Below are 20,676 nucleotides of genomic sequence, written 5' to 3'. Positions count from 1 at the left end.
TGACTGCCACGTGTACAGTAGAAAAAACATTCATTCTTGTTTATATCGGAGATAAATTGCCGATCCATCATCCTGATATCGATTCAAAACACACTATAGTCCACGTACGCGCGCTCACTAGTAGGTCAAAGGCGCACGCGCACGTCAACGCCCCCTCCCCCTTCCAGCCGGTTTCCAGTCAGCCGCGCGCGGATTGAGTCAAGTGAACCTACCGAGAGGTGGTGTTGACCGACCGCAGCAGGTTTTCAGCAAGAAACCTGAAAAATCAAACTTCCTAAGGCAACTGACAGTAACGCTAAGACCTTAATTTTTAACGGAAGGGTCCGCGGTGCCGGGATTAAGGGCGACGCGACAGAGAGAAGAAAGTAAATCCAGGAGGGAAAGCGCCCGAAGTGAGCTTGAGGATCAAAGCTAATGCTAACTCAGCTAGCATTGCTAAATAATCATACGGAAACTCGTGTCATTTTATTAGCCGCTTGCTTTGACATAACCACTGTGGTTACAAAGTAGATAGCTGGGGGGAATCTGTTAAGTTATATGTTACATTTAATTAAAACAGTGAGGTGTTTTGGCTTTACATTTTAGGCCACAGGCGAGTGGTATTCACTTAGCAAGATTAGCTACAATAGCCGGTCTTATTGAGGTAACACCGGCTCTGCTATCATCAGGACAGGTGATATTGCTAAAGATAGTTCGCTTTGAAAGCAACTTCACATCGAGAGGTATCAGTGTTTATAAGTTAGCATACACTTGGTACTGTCTTAGCGTTGTGCTTCGCAATGCTGAAACAACAGCAGCAAGCCGGCTCAGGCGGGAGAAAGGCGTCTAACGGAACCTCGGGCCCCGGTGGTATGTCTTCCCCAGTCAGCGGCATCAACAGCGGCAACAGGACAACGGCCGGGAGGTAAGCGAGTGGCGGGGTTCGTGTCAGGACAGTCCGGGGATTGTCCTGTGACTCAGAGGCCTACCGGTTAAAGCGCTGTGTTCTCAGTGGGTGTGTCTCGGACGTAGAGCTTCTCCCCAGGCCAATGAGATTAGTGTATGTTAGATTGACAGTGCATTTGAGCCAATCAGAATCCCCAAAATGAACCCAAGCCAACTAAGTGAGGTGTGTTCAAGTTTGGTCAAAGCGAGGAGTAGCAAATCAGCATACAAGCGATGCAAAGTTTATCTGGCCTGTCAGTGCCAGAGAAGGGACGGTGATGGTTGAAAAATGTTACATTTACAACAACGCGTCTTTGTAGCGTAGAAAAACCTGAACTAGGAAAGTTATGATTAGCAAAGAAGATATTTTGTGTCCAGCACAAGGTCATAAGTTGTCTAAATCATTGACATTAGTGTGTGTTTACCGAACTGTTGCCTCAGTCTTTGTTTTGTAACCGTGAATGTGACCAGCAGTGACATCCACCAATGTGCGCATTCTTTATGGCGGTGCGTTTAGGGTCCAGATTGATATCAATACCTTGATTGGATGTATGTAGATGAAAGTATTGCTCTGACTCCTATGTTTTGTGATTTGAGTGATTTACATGATGTAACTGTTCGTTTTTCTTTGTGTGATCCATTTTAAAATGTTTTTTTCCTTTTTACGTTTGCATCAATATTGATTTCTTAAAGATTAAAATTGATAATTTTCATTAACTCCCTGGAAAACATATTTAGATATTTGTGTTTTGCCCCATGCCACAAGGGTGGAAAGCGAAAGCCTAGCACCTAACACAAGAAAGGCTAACAGTAAAGTCTGTACAATATAAATTAATTCATAGTGATTCTAGAGCCAAAGTACTCTATAGATGGACATGTTAAGTGTTGAACGATTGCTGGTTTGGAATCTTGTCAGGGCTCTAAGGTTTGTCAACTTCTCCGCCACTAGCCATATGCGGGACGTGTGAAATACAGAATGCGACACTGCTGTGACAGGCTTGAAAACAAGTTATACTCCTTCAACTTACTAAGACAAACGCGTTGTAACTGTGTTGTTTTCCCCAGGAATCGTACTTCTGCAAAGCCATCATTCCAGTCCTCTCCTGTGAGTATCCTGATCCAGAACAGCTGGGCAGCAGACAAACTCACAATATGTTGTGCACATTTTTAAAACTTAAGAGGCAATACTGAAGAAACGTCTTCTGTTCAAGTCACAGTCCATCACTTTTCACTATTTTAGGTGCAATAATGCACATAGTTTTGAAATAGATTTTGAATAGATGGGAAATCATTTTGTGTATTGGTCATGCTTTAAAATAAAATACTCATGTGTTTACAAACATCTTTCATATGAAACACATTTATAGAAATGGAACGTAACATGTGATTTGAATTAAACTTCTTTTAAAGAGAGGGCATCATAAGTGGGTCTTCTGTACAAGGGTCCCCTTTTGTTTTTAAATATAACACTATGATTATTTATTTGGTCATGGCTTGGTGAAACTTTGTTTGATGGACCCTTGTCCTTGTCCCATCTACAGGTGTTCGAGGGTGTGTACAACAATGCCAGAATGCTTCATTTCCTCACAGCTGTTGTGGTAAGTCATTTGTCTTGTTGTCACTGATCTTTTTTAGACTGGGATGATTATTCATCAGACGAAAATGGCTTTCATCACCCCCTGTGACATGTAGATAGTTTAGATAGTAATAGTTCGAAATATCATTTACCTCACCAAATTTAAAGCAACCTTTTCTTTCATCATCAGCTGTGTCTGTTGCAGGTAGTGACGGATTACAGCAGTTAGTTACAGCTGAATTTTTTGTTTCATATGTTGGTGAAGGGGTGATTGTAAATCACCCCTTCACCAACCATTGGTTACCTTATTGCACAGTAGTGTCGACACACACTACTGTGCAAAAAGGTAACCAGTTGATTTACAATCACCCCAGTGGTTGGTTGGTTGGTTGGGTACTTTATTAATCCTTGACAGGAAATTGACATGTGCAAAATATAAATAATTAATCCGCAAATGCTGTTCCAGATTTGGATACTGCCGTATCTAAATTAAGGTTAAATAAGGTTCTTAACAAATCTTTATCGTCTCTCAGGGTTCCACCTGTGACATAAGAGTGAAGAATGGCAGTGTATTTGAAGGCATATTCAAGACTCTAAGCTCTCGGGTAAGAAGCTCACGTTGAGCAATTTTCTCTGACATTTTAATGAAGCACTGCAAGAAATCCTGAGCCTGTAATGATACACTTGTGTTGAGGAAAAAATATAGCCTTTTCTGTCGTTTTAACTTACACAGTCCTCAAATTTCTGCTGCCTTCCTAATGTTTGTCCATTAGTGTGAGTTGGCGGTGGACGCTGTACACAAACGTAGCGAGGAAGAGGGCTCAACGTCGGCTCCACCGCGGAGGGAGGAGATCACTGACACTATGATCTTCAGCCCATCAGACCTGGTGACTATGATCTGCAGAGATGTCGACCTCAACTACGCCACCAGAGGTATGAACATGCGCACATATACTTGGGGCGTATGTAGCAGGAAGGAAGTAAAACAATAAGTGCATAGAAAGACATAGTCCCTCCTCCTAATGAGAAGATGGCTTTGTGTGATGTAGGCATAGGTTTGTGTCCATGTTAAGAGCATCCTTGGTTTATAGTTAATGGCTTTTCAAGTGCTGTGAATGAGCGTCTGTCAACTGTTTTGAATTGCTTCTTGATCTTAGACAAGGGAAGAAAAAGATAATTGATTTGAAGTTACGTAATTCAATACTTTGAATCTGAGCCAAATTTAGGCCGTAGATAAATGTTGCCAAAGGAAACCAAAGGATGTTTCATCTATTTTTTTTGTCTTTTCTTTCAGACACCTTCACAGACACAGCCATCAGCTCTACCCGTGTCAATGGAGAACACAAGGAGAAGGTTTTGCAGAGATGGGAGGGAGGAGACAGCAACGGAGAGAGTTACGATCTGGAAAATGATGCAGTGAGTTGCCCTTTCTCTTTAACACACAGAACCACAAATTAACTAATGATTTAAATGTGCTCTGTCCTCGTAAACGGTAATTTCTCTTTTATTTGACTATTCACATAGTAAACAAGTTGTTTACTGATGATATTCCAAAATAAATCAGTCATTTTAAAGATACAGTACTGATTATTTATTGTTTGTTTTTTTTTTTCAGTCCAATGGCTGGGATGCCAACGAGATGTTCCGTTACAATGAAGTGAAATATGGAATCACATCAACATATGATGCCAGCCTTTCCATGTATACGTAAGTTTACATATGGTTTCATTGCCTTCAGGAATAATTTATGGATTATTATTGATAACCACCACTAATAAACTGATATTCTGTAGTAAGTCTTAACACCACTGTCACACCTCTCACCTGCTGTCCAGTGTGCCACTGGAGAAGGGCAACTCAGAGGTCTTCCGGCAGAGGGAGGCACGTGCTGCCCGCCTGGCCAGTGAGATCGAGTCAAGCCCCCAGTATCGACACCGGGTCAACCTGGAAAATGATGAGGGCAAAAGTGAGGAGGACAAGTTCAGCGCTGTGGTACGGGACGCCGGTGATCGTGAGAGGGGCCGTGAGAGCCCCCGTGACAGGGAGCGCGAGAGGGGCCGAGACAGTCCTGGAGCCGGCAACAGGTGAGGGGGGGCCCTCGTTAGTGAAGTTTTTGTCTGACTATAGAGTTTATGCATCATCTGCTGAGGATCAAAAGCTCCAGAACTGCTACTGAATGGACTCTGATGTGACATCGTTTTGTCAACCACTGTTCCCAATGTCAAAAAAAAGCTCAATAGTTTTCATTATGTTAGTATGCACCTGTCGGTTTAGAGAGTGTAATATAAATTGTATCATCTGACCGTTGTCTCTGTGTGATGATGATGATGATGATGATGTATCTTCTTTCTCTCACAGGGAGGGCAAGTACATTCCATTACCTCAGCGCCAGAGAGAGATGAACCGGGAGAGGGAGCGTGCTGAGAGAGGTCCTGGTGGGCCACCACCCCACAACCGTCTCAGTGGAGGTTATCGCTCCAACCCTCCATCCTCTTCTTCCCCCAGACCCCCACTGCCCTCTGCTGCGGGGCCACAGTCCGGCGCCTCCACAGAGAGGAACAGCCCTCTGTCAGGCCGAGGTGGGGCCTACGCTCCCCACCACCCCCAGGGAAGTCCAAGCCCAGGCCCAGGCTCTGGCCCTGCAGGAGGACCAGCACAGACATCAGCCTCCGCTTCCGCTGCTCCATCCCCAGCCAGCCCCCCTGCCTCACACGGGCACACAGTCCCTCATTCCCACTCACTCCCACACTCGCTGTCTGAAGCTGGCAGGCCTGTTAATGGAGGTGAGTGTATGAACTTATGTCAGAAAGTGTTTAAACCGCATCTTTGAATGAGATTTGGATGGATGAGATTGTTTTGTGCCTTTCAGTCTCTGCCAGAACATCTCCTAAAGCCCAAAGACCTCCACAGTCGAGTAGAACAGTCCGAGCTGCAAACTCACACGCGCAGTCCACAGGTACTTTCAGTCAACTATAGAATCCTCTTTTGTAGTGTTGATGGATTTAGCCTGAAACTTAATTTGTCCTGTCTCGTCCTTGCAGCTACCCGCTCTCCTAAATCCAGCTCTTCCCAGGACCCGCCTTATTTGGACACATCGTCCGTCTCCCTGCCCGCCCAGAAGACGTCTGGCCCCGCCCCTCTCTTCCCTGTCGATGGTACTGTCTCGCCCCCTGTTTTTGTTTTATCGTTTGTTTTAAACTCAAAGTCAAAACCATTTTCTTGCTGGAATGACGTGAGCTTCATCTGCCTTAATGAGACAGTCTCCTGAAATGAATTAATTTGCCGTTTGTCTCATCTTCACAGTGAATGAGATCCTTGGCGCTGCAGCAAAAGAACGCTCGGCCGAGAGCCCCAGCAGCACAGAGGACAGCAAGAGTAGTAAAGGTTTGTGTACAAGACTAGACATAAGTTTTCATTTGGACACCTTCATCAGAGGACATACGATCCACTTGTGCCTGGCTTTATGCCCTGGCTTTATTTTCAACAGCAGTTTGCACTTTTCAAATTTTAACATTTCCATTAACCTTTTGTTTCCTCTCTCCTCAACCAGCTCCCTCGGTCCAGCAAAGGTCGCAGATTGAGGAGCTGCGGAAATTTGGCAAGGAGTTCAGGGTAAGGGTTCAGTCGGCTTCCTATGAAGCGTGAAATGAGAAAATCTGTGACCAATCAAGAGGGTTTTGACCTGAGACATCACTGATGTTCGCTGACTTCACCAAAACATCACTTGGTTGTGACCACTGACTTGTTTCAAATGACATTAAATGCTAGTTTACTGCTGTGAAGATCTTTCAGGACAGTTTGCTACTGTAGGTATATCTTCTTTTGTCACTGTAAAATTAGCTGTATATTTGGGACTCAAGTTGCTATAATGCAGTTATTTAATTACAGTGTTTGGCTATTTACTGTAGTTTCAATATATTTTTCTTTCACCGTGGTGGAAGTTCAAACATGTCTCTTATGTCTTGACATTTTGACTCATGAGAAGCTTTCATACGTGCAACATATTTACTAAAACTTGTTTTGAGGAAGGCTTGGGCTCGATTTAAAGTTTTTACTTGATACCTACATCTCTCCTGTTGACTTAATCCTTATCCTCCTCTCTTTTTTAGCTCCAGGCAAGTGGAGGCAACTCAAGCTCTCCCAGCTCCCCGGCAGCCGCCACCCCTCCTGCCATCAATGAAGGCGCACCACCCAGTGCAGCCAAACCCTCGCCATCAGACGCTCACCCTGCTTCAGAGGCCAAACCGCAGCCTCTAGCTCCAAGTCCTTCCCAGCCCCAACCTCAGCCCTCACCCGCCCCTGCTGAGGACCCCTCCAAGGACTCTGCAGCCACACCTGGTGCAACAACAGCAGCCCCCACAGCAACTGTTTCAGACAGGCATTCACCAGCCACACCGCAACCCGCCAGGACCCCTGGAACCGAGGAGATCAGGTCTGACGCATCAGAGCGGACAGAGGGCATGCCAGAGTGAGTTTCAAAAAGAATAACAGATTTCTCATGATGATATTGGTTTTATTCTGCCATTTGTAACACATTTGTTTTTATTGCATCTTCTAGACAAGTGAAGAAATCAACCTTAAATCCAAACGCTAAAGAGTTCAACCCTATCAAACCTCAAATGCCTATGGTAAGCCAATGTATTACTGTGAAGTCCTGGTAATGCACTTGTTATTTAGTTATTTTTATTTACGCTTTCCTTATCTTAAAGTGTGAAAATTACTATCTTGGAGTAATATACAGAGAGCACTTTAATAATGTGTTGTATAGATTAGCGACCTGTTGGCAGGTTAGGATTGGGGGGGGGGTCGTGGTTACCTTTTTACTTGCATGCAGACTCATTTAACTCTGGTTTTTTTCTATTGCACAGACGAAGCCCAACACTGCTCCCACCCCACCTCGGCCAACTCCTCCAAGCCCTGTGGTCCTTCAGCACCCAGGCGGACAGGGGCCACTCTACAACGCCCCCTACCTCTCCTATGTGTCACAGATCCACTCTGTGCAGGTACATGACTCGGAAAGCTTTCATTGGAGCTGCTGTGTTTATTATCAAAGATATTTAAGCCTTTGTACAAAATGTTTTTGGAAGGAACAAATATAAACATGAAGCAAACTGTTTTCTTATCATGTTATCGTTTGGGTACAAGGTATTAGACTCAAATTGTACATCCAATGTCTTAATTTGGGGCTGCAATAATCATTTTCATTATCTATTACTCTTGATTTTGGTTATTATTTTCAACAAATAGTTCAGCCCATCTGTTTACCTGAGCGATGTATTCAAATAACTTGTTTTGCTGAACAGTTTAAAGAAATAGAATACCAACAAATCAGTAAATATTAACACTTGTGAGTCTGAACTCTTGAGTTTTTGGGGTTTTGCCTATCAGAGAAAAAGAAATGATAACTTTGCGGTCAGAATTTCTGCCAACATTTAGTCTTGTGTTGATGTTTTGATCCCTTCTGTTTTTCAGCCCCCTCCAATATATCAGTACACCATGTCTACAGTCAGCCAGGGGAAATACCCCAGGACCAAAGGTAAACGCAGTCTTACTTCCCTCTAGAGTGGTGTGACTTATGTAAAATATTTTGACATTTTCCTTTTTAAAATTCATTTTCTGTTAGCTCTTGTCAAAGCCGACACTGCAGCCTTCAATTTTAACCTTAAATGACGCTTTTATAAATGTTTCTGAATGGAGAGATGTTGTGTATAACATTTGTGTCATATTACAAAATCCCATTTTAAAGACCCTCCCACTGTGATGGCATCTATTTTATCTTTCCGTGTTCTCTTGTTTTGATAATTCTTTGCCTCCACCAGGCTCAGTAGTGGCTCAGCGCTCCGACCATGGCACTTCAGCACCACCCATGTTGCAAGCCGCAGCGTCAGCCGCCGGGGCCCCACTGGTAGCGTCCCCTTATGCTCAGTCCTATCTGCAGTACAACCCACAGCAGTACGGCCAGCAGCAGGTGATCCAGGCTATGACACCCTACCCTGGACAGGTAAGACATCTACCATCTAGTCTAGCCCCTTTTTTTCAAAATAATTTTCAAAAAAGCTTTCAGGTATGTCCTGCCACCATATTCAAACATTTAAAATTGTCATTTGTTCCTCGCTTCTCTCCCTCTCTCCAGCCGATGTACTCCATGCTGCAGGGTGGAGCCAGGATGATAGGTCAAGGCGGGGGTCCCCACCCACAAGCCCTGGGACCTCCAGGAGGCCCCCAGTTCCCTTCACAGGGAGACGGACCTCAGGGACCACAGCAAGGCATCTATGGTGAGTAGAACCAAACCTGAACAGTTATGTTCAAAATGTTATGAATTTTCAGTCATACTGTTTCCATTTTCAATTTTTTGACATGAATTGTGCTTAAGAAGGTTGGATGAAGACCTTGAAATCCCAACAGTTTATCAGTTATTGATAGAAACTGTGTCATTGCTTGTAAATTTTGTACTTCCTTAAAAAGCTTCAACATATTGACAGTAAAACAAAAATTTTAAGCACCATCTTAACGCTAATTATCTATTTTTCTTTGTAGCTCCACAGTCCTTCCCCCACCACTCAGGTGCAGTTCATCAGCCCCAACCTTCCAGTACCCCAACAGGCAACCAGCCCCCTCCTCAGCATGCTGCACCTAGCCCTGGACAGGTGAGATACCCCCCTAAACTCTAGAGATGAGAGAGTTCACCATTATCTGCATTGGAATCTGTTCAACCAACTAAATTATCCAAATTTCTATTTGTACTTGGAATGGGCAGGTCTTTACCTAGAACATCAGAAGTGGTTATATTTATTATTTATTACAAAACTATTTACAGCCTCAGAATTGATCAGTATTCTTAATCACAAGTGTAAGAGAACAATTTAAAGAATGATTTTTTTCATAAACTTTAATGAATAAACTTCAGTCAACCATTTAATGTCGTTTATCCTTCATCCTGAGTTCAGATATTGGCACATTTTATTAGAATGATACCCGGTCTTCTAAAAAGTACATTATCTGCGCCGGATACTTGTTTCGGCCAAGTACTTTTCCCATCCCAAATAAATGCCACTGTTTGTCGTGTTGGTAGCCTGGATGTTCGTAATGTCAGCACAGATAAATGGAAGTCAAATGGATATTTACGATTTGCCGGCCAGTTACCCCAGCTTGGCAGTGGTTATTTATAGCTGGTATTGTAGTTTTACAGTATCTTCCTGGTGATGAACCTTATAGAGATATTAAAAGACTTTATAAGGTCAAGAGGAGTGCAAAAACATGTGTGGATAGTGCCTGATTAACTCAGCCTTTACGTCTCCTGAAAGACTCACTTCCATGGTCCAAATCAGTAAGAGGATTCAGCCTCTTGGAAGCAGCTGTTTTGATTAAAGCAACATTATGTAACTTTTTTTTACCTCAAAATAACAGCTTCAAAATCATTTCTACAGTTTTGTAATAGGGTGAATGGTGTCTCTGTAGCAGCCACTCTAACATCATGTATCATGTATCTAACATCAGTGAGAGGGCAGGATCACAGCGTTACGCACGTTTACTTCAAGATGCAAGTTTTCAAACCATAATCGTGATGACGTAATGAGCTTTGTTTGTAGTTGGCAACAACATGCACCGAATGCCAATTTTACATGATGTTGCTTAAATTTCATTATCTTTTAACATCTTGATTTTGTAAACTCTCCTTTCAGAACGCCCAGTCAGGCCCACAGCCCCAATCTTTGTACCACTCAGGTCCCCTGTCAGCACCCACCCCACCCAACATGCCGCCAGGCCACACGTCTCCACAGGGCTCTTACCCCATCCAGGGCTACAGCATCCACAGCCACCAGGGCATCCCACCATCGTACCCCCTGGGACAGTTAGCACAGGTATGTATCCACGGTGCTGATTCTTCCATTGCAGCATCTTTATTGTTCCAAATTAATTGCATTTGTTGTTTAAAACACAAAGTCGGCAGGAAAATGTGAGAATTTTCTGCAAGTGTTGCTTCATTTTTAACTTAATTGATCAATCTCCTGGCCACGCAGGCTCACGTACAGGGACCCATGTCAGGTCCCCACCACTCGGGAGGACACGGTCAGCCCCAGTTAGTGATGTTGCAGCCGCCCCCTCAGCAGGGCCCCGGCTCAGTGCCCCAGCACCCCCAGCACGGACCTCAGCAGGGAGCACACCAACATTTTTACATAGGGCATCCACAAGGTATGAGACATAGTGCCAACTAAAGATGATTCAGATTCTTTATCTTTGGTTTGAAATGTAGCATTCATTGATTTCGTTGTTGGTTTTTGTTCACTCCCCACAGCAATGCAGGTACAAACACACCCTGCTTCCTTCCATCAGCCTGGAAACTAAACCCCTACTGGTCCCTTCACCCCGTTACCTCCCAGACTGTTCCCAGGAATGAGCCCCGACATCCCCGCTGCCTGCTGGATGTGAGGCCCAGACTGAACGCGACTCAATAAATAAAACAAAAAAACTGACAGGATCGCAGAGGAGAGAAGAGGACAGAAAGTCTCACAGCACCTTATGCTTCTGCTGTATTGTTCTTCATCGATACAAACCTCGGTGTCAGCCTGACGAGGAGGACCTTTTTTAATGCTAATGATGAAGGTAGCAGACGACAGCAGCTGCGTCCGACCCCTGCTGCCATCCTGCTCATCTCTCCAACTCCTTCCCCTTTCGGAGACGTGAGGCACCTCGCAGGGCGGACCAGTCGGAGAGGAGACGACGCAGATGAAAAACAGCAGCAGACACTTTATCTTCCAGCAATGTGTTTTAGCCTTGTGGGGTTTTGTAAGGACCATGACTCAAATGGAAACACAGACTGTCGCGGGAATTCTCATGAATACAGCATGAACGGAGGGATTTGAAGAGGATGGAGATTTTTAGCAAATAATTCTTTTTTTAACTCAATCCAGTAGTTCAAACCACCCCTTTGCCCTTCTTCTCTCCAGTAGAAAAGTATAATTAATAAAAAAAAAGAAATGGACAAGACAAAAAAAATATTAAAACAACAATGACCAAAAAATAAAGTTTTCAACTCAACTACAAAGCTTTGTTTGTTTTAATTTATTGTATCATTAATTGTGCTCCTCTGCAGTTACAGTTTTGCTTCCCGCTGTGTGACGTTAACTGTTAACTGTAATGAGACGCAGAAATGTATTTTTCATTAGACGATAACAAGAGTGCATTTAATTTGAAGCTCGCTAAGCATTTGCTATTATGTCAGCCTGACAAAACAAAGTAATTACCTCCTAGGGGACTTTTTGTATCCTCTTCACATTCTCATTAGTTTGGATTTGTTCCACTTAGTGCTACAACTCTGAATGTTAATTTAAAACAGTCACTAGGGGGAGACCTCTTAATACACCAGCCTCAGAGCCGTATCATGAGGCACAGAGTCCTTGATGTGACAGAATGGCTCTTCTCTGGGTTAGTGGGGCACTCTGCTTCACCTTCAGGCAAGTATGACACCACACTTTGTTTATGTGACAGCACTCTGGATTGATGTGCCACCGAGCACGCCAACTGGCCCTGCGTCAATGTGTCGGAGTGCGTGGCCTAGTTTTTCGCTCGGTGCAAGCTGCTGGTAAACTCTGTCAGTCCAGCAGGCTTTGACGGCCTTCTCAGTGTGACAGGGCATAGAGCTGCTCCGCACTGCGCTCCAGTCGGTCTCGGTACTCCAAATTGGAGTAGTTGCCTTCAGGGACCCCCTGGGTGCCGTAGAGGAGACCCCAGCAGCAGCAGGCAATCACAGCTGTGCTGTCACTGTCGCCTGGGTGGGAGGGAGAGGAGATTACCATTAGTGATGTGATGAAGCAAGTGTCTGTTTTTAATTTGATACAGCGCTTTGCTGGCATAAAGCTGCAATAATCAATATGTTTGACTAACAAGAGAACATTTATGATGTCTCTGTGATGAAAGTAAGCAGTTCCTCTGCAGAGATTTTTACCGTCTTTGGGGTTATTGTTGTGGTTTTACTGCCCACAGCTTTAGTTCAGTCTCACCACCCTCCTGTTACCAGCTCATCGCACCGTGCCCAGCACCACACATCAGACAAAATTAGCACCTAGCAGGTGGTGAATACAGTGGTAGATCTAGCTACATGCATCACAATGTGAGGATTTAGCAGCTACAGGGCCAGATAATGGCCTTAGGATTTGATACAGATTCAAAACTAAGTGAAAACCTGCACCAAGTGCCCAAATAACATTTCAACAAAAACACCAGAAGTGGAAAAAAATGTCACATACTGATAATCATTAGTTGAAATGTCTCTTCAGATGTCAACTAGCCTAAACACCCATGATACACTACATGTACTTTACACTGAGGCTTTGGGTTTGTTGACAATTATTGAGCAGATTGCCACAGGGCTGCTCTGTCAGGAAATCAAACATCATGTACCTTGTGTTTTTAAATTAGGAAATTAACATTTTAAGTTTATCACGCATCACTGCATGATATTGGGAAGTTAAACTTTCTTTCGCCTTCTAATATTACAGCAACAGAGAATGGTCAATAGCCTACATATCAGCCTCTCTATGTTGGCAAAATGAGAGGTCTTTTAATCACAATAAGCTGACCCGTGGACCGTTCTGACAGTGAAGCTACACTGAAACACCTTTAATGGCAGTCTGAGTGGTAAAGACGTCTTGTTCAATCGCTGTATAAAAGGTGTTCCCTTTATGCTTAATTTGTGCCTCTTTGACAAAGTCCTTAACACAATGACAGATGATGACCAATTAGAGTTTCGACCATTAGTCCACATGGCCTCTCGCGAAAAGTGCCCTGATTGGGTAACACCGCCGTTTGATGAAGCCTAGCGGGGTTATGAGTAGAAGTGCCATAAGGCTTTACATTAAAACTGGCTATATTCATGAAAAAGGCTTGAGGTGATGAAGATGAGGTCTACTGTTGAGATTACTTCAGTTTAGGCTGAAACAAGAGACAAGAGTTTGTTGGGATCAAGACTTTTCTATCAGCCTATGAGATCCCCCCAAAAAGACAGACATTTTCTTGTTTGAATCTCTGACCTCCATGAAAGCCCGCTCTGCTCATCAGCTCCTCCCAGTCCGAACCCGCCCCCAGCAGGGCGTCCAGCGCTATCATGGGAGCGTCGTGGCCGCTGCGTCCCGCCCAGCCTGACAGACTGAAGCTCTTGTAGGCTTCGTCTCTCTCAGCTGGACCGTAGGCGGAGGGCCACATCGCGGGGCCCCTCCCGTTAGAGATGCCCCTCTGATCCAGATACCTGTGGAGAAGACATCCTGGTCATCGTTTTCACTGTAACTGAGGTGTAAACACACACACACACACACACACACACACACAGTAATAGTAGTACTAAAGTAGAAAAGTAATAAATCTGGAGCAATACTGTAATTAAATGTTCTCAGTGCTTTTGAACTGAATGTGACCGGTGACATTTGACTTCAAGCCTCCTGCCACCATCTATTAACCTAGAGACTGAAATAGGTCAACAGAAAGTTACTAATGCCAGAAGCCACAATTTGAACACCAAAGCCTGATTTCAGCGGCTCTTACCACAGCCACTTGTCACAGAAGTAGCCCCAGTCCCTCTCGGCCTCCTCCACGGCGAAGCCTCGACCCTGAACGAAGCACTTTGCTATCGGACAGGCCTCGTTGATCAGGCCCAGACCCCACGTCGTGATCGGCCTGCGCTGGACGGCGTACGCTGTAAAAAGGGCCGACGCTACCGCGCCCAGGAAACCGGTGGGGTGAGGGTGGGTCATCCGGCCCGTTTCCACGGCAACCGCCACCAACTGCAAGAGCTGGTCGGGCTTTGGATACCTGGTGAGGGCGAAGCATCAAAAGTCCTCTCTTACTCCATAAACCTGCTGCGCTCCATCAATCAGAGGAGAAATACTGTTTATATATATGGTTATAGTAATTACTACTTTTCACGCTCTACTGAGCCCACATGACGTTTTAACTGCTTCCAGCTAATGTTTTAACCCCTGGAGTTCTTTTTATTTAGTGGTTATTTTCTGCTTTGTGATCAAAGAATGTGTTCCACTGTTGCATCCATTATAAACGACTTTAGATAAGAGCAGCAGCCGCGTGCCTCCACTGTAAATCTAACTGTGGAATTATGCCTTTCAAGATGTCATTAGGTGACCACCATGCATTGTGCATTTTTAATGATGCCACTTCATTTCAATGTGCCTCGTTAACCTAAATGAAGATGACACGGCTGGATGTGTCTTTTTTTTCCCCACAATCAAAAAAAAAGGGAGTCATTCCATCCAGTCGGCTCCTGATGAATGCAACCAAATGTGATGAGTGTAAGAGCTGGAACGATTAGTGGATTAATGAATTAGCCAATCGACAGTAAATTAATTGCAGTTATTTTGTTTATTGATTAGACACTCAACCCTCAAAGACGCAGGCAGCCGCTGTTTTCTACAAAGTGCTATTCTTCTAAAATGTTTATCAACTTTTGAACCACTAATCCGATCCATATTCTTTGAGAGCTAATGTAAAGCAGAGATTCTCAGCCTTTCAGCGGTGATTACACGTTCTGCAGCACGGATACGTGAAGGAAACCCATGTAGTTTCTTCCCCAAGGCCAGAGAGGGGCGGTTGTAGCCAAGCTACTTCTGTTGTTGATGTCCAATGTCAACTTTGCTTCATTGTTCTCTGTTATCAATTAATAACCTCTCCTCAACGCCTAATATAGCATTAATGAATAATATAATGTATAAGTGGCTGTAACTTGCTTAGGAAAGGTAAGATTCAGACAATAATTCCTCCAAACATATCTTTTTTTGAAAGTTTAAGTTTTAAGTGGCGTTTCTTTTATTTTATTCTGGTGAATTCATCAATTCTCAGTCAAAACAAATGTAAAATTGGGAATTTCAATGAGCCAGACTGAAGGCTAGCCAAAACAAAATAAATAAAGGAGAGCGTTCTTGTTTAAATCATGTTTTTCTCTGATTCCAGCTTCTCCGACCTGAAGATATGCATATTTTATCAGTTACACGCCCTTGTAAACTGAGTGTATTTGTGTTTGGGGCTATTGTTCGAACAAAACAAAGCACATTAAGAAGATGTCACTTTGGATCTGGAAACTTGGATGGACATTTCTTATACATTCTGTGAAGCAGTCAAAAAATAGTCAGAAGATTGATCAATAATGGAGACAAAAGAGCGACATTCCACTCTGAGTTTCAGGCCCAGTTACATTCGGAGCATCCAACATTTATTGTAAGGTGCCTTAACAAGAATACATATTTATAGTTGAGGTTTGTTTTGTCTCTTGTATAATTGCTGGAGAGTTTTATGTTTTATGTATTTCAAATACCCATCTGGGGAGCCATCCTTGTCCCTATATGAATAAACAGTGGCGTGCACAGACTTTTAGAAGGGCAGGGGCAAAAATAGGGGCACTTTATTTTTGCGTGTTTTGGCTCCCAAGAGGGCAGTTTAGTGCGCGTGTTTGCCACCCAAGAGGGCAGTTTAGTGCGCGTGTTTGCCACCCAAGAGGGCACTTTAGTGCGCATGTTTGCCATCCAAGAGGGCACTTTAGCAAGCGTTTTGGCTCCCAAGAGGGCACTTTAGCGTGGGTTTTGGCTCCCAGGAGGCCACTTTAGCAAGCGTTTTTCAACAATTGGGCCATGAGGGAGGGCGACCCCCCCTTGTGCACACCACTGCGAATAAACATATAAAACATATATTTTATAAATATTTTCTGTAGGTCCTTAAAACAAGCAGAGGAGGACAAAGACTCTGTACATGGGACGCCCGCTCTACCAACTTTTTTATCCAGTCTCGTGTCTATCTCAGACAAAGAGGACTCTGGGTTTCATGTCAAGACCAGTCCCGACCACAACTGCAGCGATATCACTGTACTGAATACTGAATCATGCTTTCTATGGGCAGATAAACGTCATCCCAGAGACACGACTTCTTTCATCGTGTTAGGTCGATGGTAAAACACAGAAAAGGAGTGTTGAATGAATGTTGAATTTAATTTGTTTCCTATGGGTGTATGTATATGTATTTATATGAATGTAGATCAGAATCATGTTAGCAGTGCCTATGATCAACACAATCCACATGTTATTGCGTTTCGTGCTCACACCGGTCTGTTTTCAAGACTCGGTCTCGGTTTAGGCGGTCTCGACTGCAACACTGCTAGAAACCAGAGTGAAGGAACGTGTTCACACTGTCTCTAAAACACAGTGAGTCGGGCAGCAGTTATTTTTGGGCCCCGACCTTAACTCTGTGGGTCGCGTCTGTAACACAAGAAGGTCAAGTCTTTAATACCTCAAAAACATAAAAAGACTGAAAGGACTTGCGCGTCTACTGAACAGAGAGGTGCCTTCATCTGCTGGAACACTTGCCAGGAGAGATATGAATTGAAGATATGGTGCCAATATTTGCCACATAGATTGAAATTAGTTCTTAACATGTGTATGTGAATCCATGGTCACTCATTAAGATACTTCAAGGTCATTGATAATTACGTAATAATAGGCAAACCCGTGGAGGGTTCAGGCGAGGGGCACAACATCTAAAGTGAGGCGAGGATTGGAGTTATTATGTGTTTATACAAGTGTTTTACCTGAGGCCAATGCACATGGACCTCATGGCCGCTCCACAGCCTGTCCCCTCGGGGTTATAGGGCACTCTGTAGCCCCCGTCCTCTCCAGGCTTCAGCTGGGAGACTCCTAAAAGAGCAAATGAAAGTCAGATCTCGGCTGTGGCTACAAATAGATGCGATATGATTGTTAAAAGTCTCACCCAGAATGCTTGAAGGCCCTGGCTTCCTCCCGTCCATGTCTTTCATCCCCTCCACGTATCGAGCGGCCACCTCGTGCAGGAGCTCCTCTCCACCCTTCCCTGGGGGGGGGGGGGAGAGACGACTTGTTCAAACTGTCCATATCAACGTTTACAAAGATGCACCAGATCTCTTAACAAGCCTGCGCGTTTGCCTTTTCACAGTAAAAGGTCAAGTGGAATTTCTACCATCTCCCTTTCCACGTGTGCCGAGCTGTGATTGAGCAGCAAATCAAGGCGAGGCTGGAAATTAGATTTAACCTTTAGTCGGGGCTCATGAGGTGGGAGGTGCGCTGCGTGTCATGATGAGGTCTCATCAGAGCGCCGCTGACGATCATCAGATCGATCCAATTAATTCCTTGTCTGAGACGTAAATGAGCAGAAGGAGAAACCGGAGGAAGTGAACGGGTTCAGTGTCGTTTATGAGCTCACCAGTTGCCAGCCCTTCAGCCGTCGCCAGATGCAGAACTGTGTCGTCGCTCACGGGCCAATCAGGGAGCTCTACCCTGATGTTCTTCAGACCGCCGAGCTCCTTCAGCTCCTGCAAAAACAGACAAGATGACGCCTATCAGCTGTTATTTAGTATAATGAACACAGGATCGTTGTCTTTGTCATTACAAGTTTGCGACTTCTCTTTCCCTGTTTGTCGTGCACGCACCTGATGAATAGCTGGTCCTGACTCGTTGTACTCCCACAGCTGATTCCTGTATCCCAGAGCATCACCGACGCCACTCAGCAACATGGCCGCCTTGTAGCGCTCCAGTGTAGCAGATCCGCTGGGAAGAAAAAGGCCCAACGTCACTGTTATTGCTGAGGATGCAAAGTTTATGCAATCTCTTCAATGGATGGTCGGCTGCCTTCACATTTGATCATCAGCTAATCCTTGGACTTTCTCCAATGTAAAACTGTTTTAACAACAAGTTTGGTCAATATCTGGTGCAAAATCTCAGGCTCAGGTTTAAAGAACAGATGAGCACAAAGTTACTGGAATGATAAACTAAATTATGACAGAGCTCCCGTCTAACCCAACGAAATCCGACCCATACTGAGACTATGAAATGTACTGAGATCTGTATCACCTCTAATGATATATTTCAGTATTGCCCATAATCAGATTAAAGGACACTCTGTGGTACCACGGAGCCTAAAATCCTGGTTGGGTGCCGTCACCTTGATGTGGGCAGTGATTGTACTAGTGACAGACCGACTATCAGATAGAGCTTTTTGTGTCCGACGCAAATAAAATAAATGAATTCAAAAATTGCAATACTTTGGCTCTGACCCGGCATCCGTTCTGTCACTCACTCCATGTCCCAGCCTCAGCGCAATCTGATTGGTTGCATGTCACAAGAAAGAGTCTATCAGCACTGAATAATCTGAATCTACAGGTTAACCGGTAACTTAAGTTATCAAATACATGTGGGATGGAAATATAAAAGGAGCAGGAAATGGAAATACTCAATAATCTGTAATTAGTCACATCCCATCTCTGGTTATTTGAAATTCAGACACCAAGACTTTTAGTTTTAAAGCAAATCGGTTCAAAATATTGATGATTGGTTTCCTTGAGTATTTCATAATGGACCTACAAAAACAAAAACAAACAAACACAAACAGTACTGTAGTGAATTACTAAACTTTTCACTACTTTATTTTATTCCTCGGAGTAAGGATACTGCGTAATGACTGTATATACTCTGGGTACATATAGTCTATATTGATGCTTATACTTTTCAATGTAGGACTTAAACTTGTGACAGAGTATTTCTATACCGTGGTATTGGTACTTTTACTCATGTGACAGATCTGAGTACTTCCTCTACCACTGGATGTGGGAACTGCACTAAGTATAATCATATGATCCGAGTATAAATCAAACTCCTGTTAAGTAAGTTAAGTAATCTCGACATTTTCTGACCGCGTGTCGCCATCAGTTCAAACATTGTTCAGGCAGACGAACAAGTCAACCCAAACATCAGGCTGATTTGGGAATAACTGAGGTTAAATGCTGCACCGGCTCCTCCGTGCAGTCGCAGTCTCACCGGTCCATGGCAGCGCGTCGTCCCCCGTCCTCAGGTCTCACCAGGCGGCCGCACACTCAAGTTGACACCGGGGCTGCAAACAGACCGAGCAACTGCACACACCGAACTCCGGCTGCCCGCTTCTTGTTCTGTTGCAGGAATTAGCTCGGTCCCAGATCAGATCAGATTCACATGGGCAGGTAGCAGAATACCAGCGTCCGTTCACTGAAGTTACGCTTCTGCTTCTCACAGAGTCGGGGCGAAGCTTCAGGCTGGAGAAACAGTGAAGGCTAAAAACGGCAAACCAATTTTAGATCCCTGTCCTCCAGCTGGCGACATGGAGACATGGAGAAACACGACAAACTGGGCAAATCTTTTCACAAACACCAGGTTGATCAGTGACTCGACAACTCAACAGAGGCTCAACAACAACAAAAGGATGTAGACTAAGATTGATTAAGAAAAAAAAAGAATTGTCATTGTTGGTCACAATAACGAGATAGAGAGTCAAAATGATGACATAAAAGTCTTCATTATGTGACAAGTCAAAAATGATTATATAATAAGTCAAAATTATGAAATATACTTCAAGAGTATGAGAAAAAGAGTAAAGAAAATAATTAAAAGTCGAATAAACAGTCTGAATTCAGTCTAAATGCTTCATTTAGAGAAATTACAAAATGAAGGAGCAAAGGACTTTCCACCAAAACATTTTTCATAGACAGTTTTCTTCTGACATTTCTATTAAAAAAACAAACAAACATACAACTGAGAGATGTAACCTACATCAAATGATACAACATGTGTCTGTCAAACTGCTTCATTTACCTTCAGTAAAATCACATTTCTGCAGTAGCTGCCTCTGTGTGAGTGAACTGGTGAACGCATGCTGCATCTCTCACATTTTCATCTGAGAATTGAGCAATAAACTCTTTCCATTTCTCACGTTCAGTTTTCTCAGCTGTATCTCTCTTGTTATTCTGACCACATGTTGAACCTGAACACTGTGTAACCCATAATAATCCAGGCAGATCACAGCCTGAGTCCCTCCTCTGCTCTCCCCCCCGCTGGCTTTGTCACATTTAAAACCAGTTCAGATCTGCTCTAAAAGTTTACCCTAATCATTTCTAAATAAAGTTCATCATAGAACTTTTATCCAATGGTTTTATCCAACAGAAAATTGTCAACTTCAAAGAATGAACACAAACCCTTTTGCAAGAATAGATTGAGATTGTGGGAGATATGCTTACATTCACTTTCTTGTCCTGAGCTGGATGATAAGACCGACACCGCTCTCGTGTCTTTATGGTAGATATGGAGTTAGAGCCGACAGGGGTAAGTTTAATTACTTAATAGGCC

At 43.8% G+C, this 20,676-nt stretch overlaps 2 protein-coding genes across 3 annotated transcripts; one reads left to right on the top strand and one right to left on the bottom strand.

Annotated features, from left to right (window-relative positions):
* Nucleotides 1-167: 167 nt before the first annotated feature.
* LOC115571262 (ataxin-2-like protein) lies at nucleotides 168-11,546 on the top strand. Its single transcript, XM_030400544.1, has 23 exons — nucleotides 168-904; nucleotides 1,990-2,029; nucleotides 2,466-2,522; nucleotides 3,034-3,105; nucleotides 3,274-3,433; nucleotides 3,795-3,916; nucleotides 4,116-4,207; nucleotides 4,336-4,584; nucleotides 4,859-5,283; nucleotides 5,370-5,456; nucleotides 5,542-5,655; nucleotides 5,804-5,884; nucleotides 6,051-6,112; nucleotides 6,610-6,968; nucleotides 7,059-7,128; nucleotides 7,369-7,503; nucleotides 7,973-8,036; nucleotides 8,320-8,501; nucleotides 8,634-8,775; nucleotides 9,038-9,147; nucleotides 10,183-10,362; nucleotides 10,522-10,693; nucleotides 10,797-11,546. The coding sequence occupies exons 1-23, from the start codon at nucleotides 780-782 to the stop codon at nucleotides 10,844-10,846; spliced, it is 3,150 nt and encodes a 1,049-aa protein (XP_030256404.1). The 5' UTR covers nucleotides 168-779; the 3' UTR covers nucleotides 10,847-11,546.
* Nucleotide 11,547: 1 nt separating this feature from the next.
* Nucleotides 11,548-20,291, bottom strand: adprh (ADP-ribosylarginine hydrolase). Of its 2 annotated transcripts, none has more exons than XM_030400545.1 (9): nucleotides 20,146-20,291; nucleotides 19,339-19,607; nucleotides 17,955-18,072; nucleotides 17,729-17,837; nucleotides 17,261-17,359; nucleotides 17,082-17,187; nucleotides 14,039-14,305; nucleotides 13,531-13,745; nucleotides 11,548-12,269 (listed from the first exon to the last, which is right to left on the bottom strand). In XM_030400545.1, the coding sequence occupies exons 2-9, from the start codon at nucleotides 19,344-19,346 to the stop codon at nucleotides 12,121-12,123; spliced, it is 1,071 nt and encodes a 356-aa protein (XP_030256405.1). In that variant the 5' UTR covers nucleotides 19,347-19,607; nucleotides 20,146-20,291; the 3' UTR covers nucleotides 11,548-12,120. The 2 variants fall into 2 exon arrangements, with proteins under 2 accessions (XP_030256405.1, XP_030256406.1); XM_030400546.1 differs by having other exon boundaries at nucleotides 19,339-19,646; nucleotides 20,146-20,240.
* Between the last annotated feature and the right edge of the window lie 385 nt (nucleotides 20,292-20,676).

Source organism: Sparus aurata, chromosome 20, assembly GCF_900880675.1.
Source record: "Sparus aurata chromosome 20, fSpaAur1.1, whole genome shotgun sequence".
Lineage (NCBI taxonomy): Eukaryota > Metazoa > Chordata > Actinopteri > Spariformes > Sparidae > Sparus > Sparus aurata.
The sequence above is the reverse complement of the archived record's forward strand: the minus strand, read 5'-3'. Positions and strand labels throughout refer to the sequence as shown.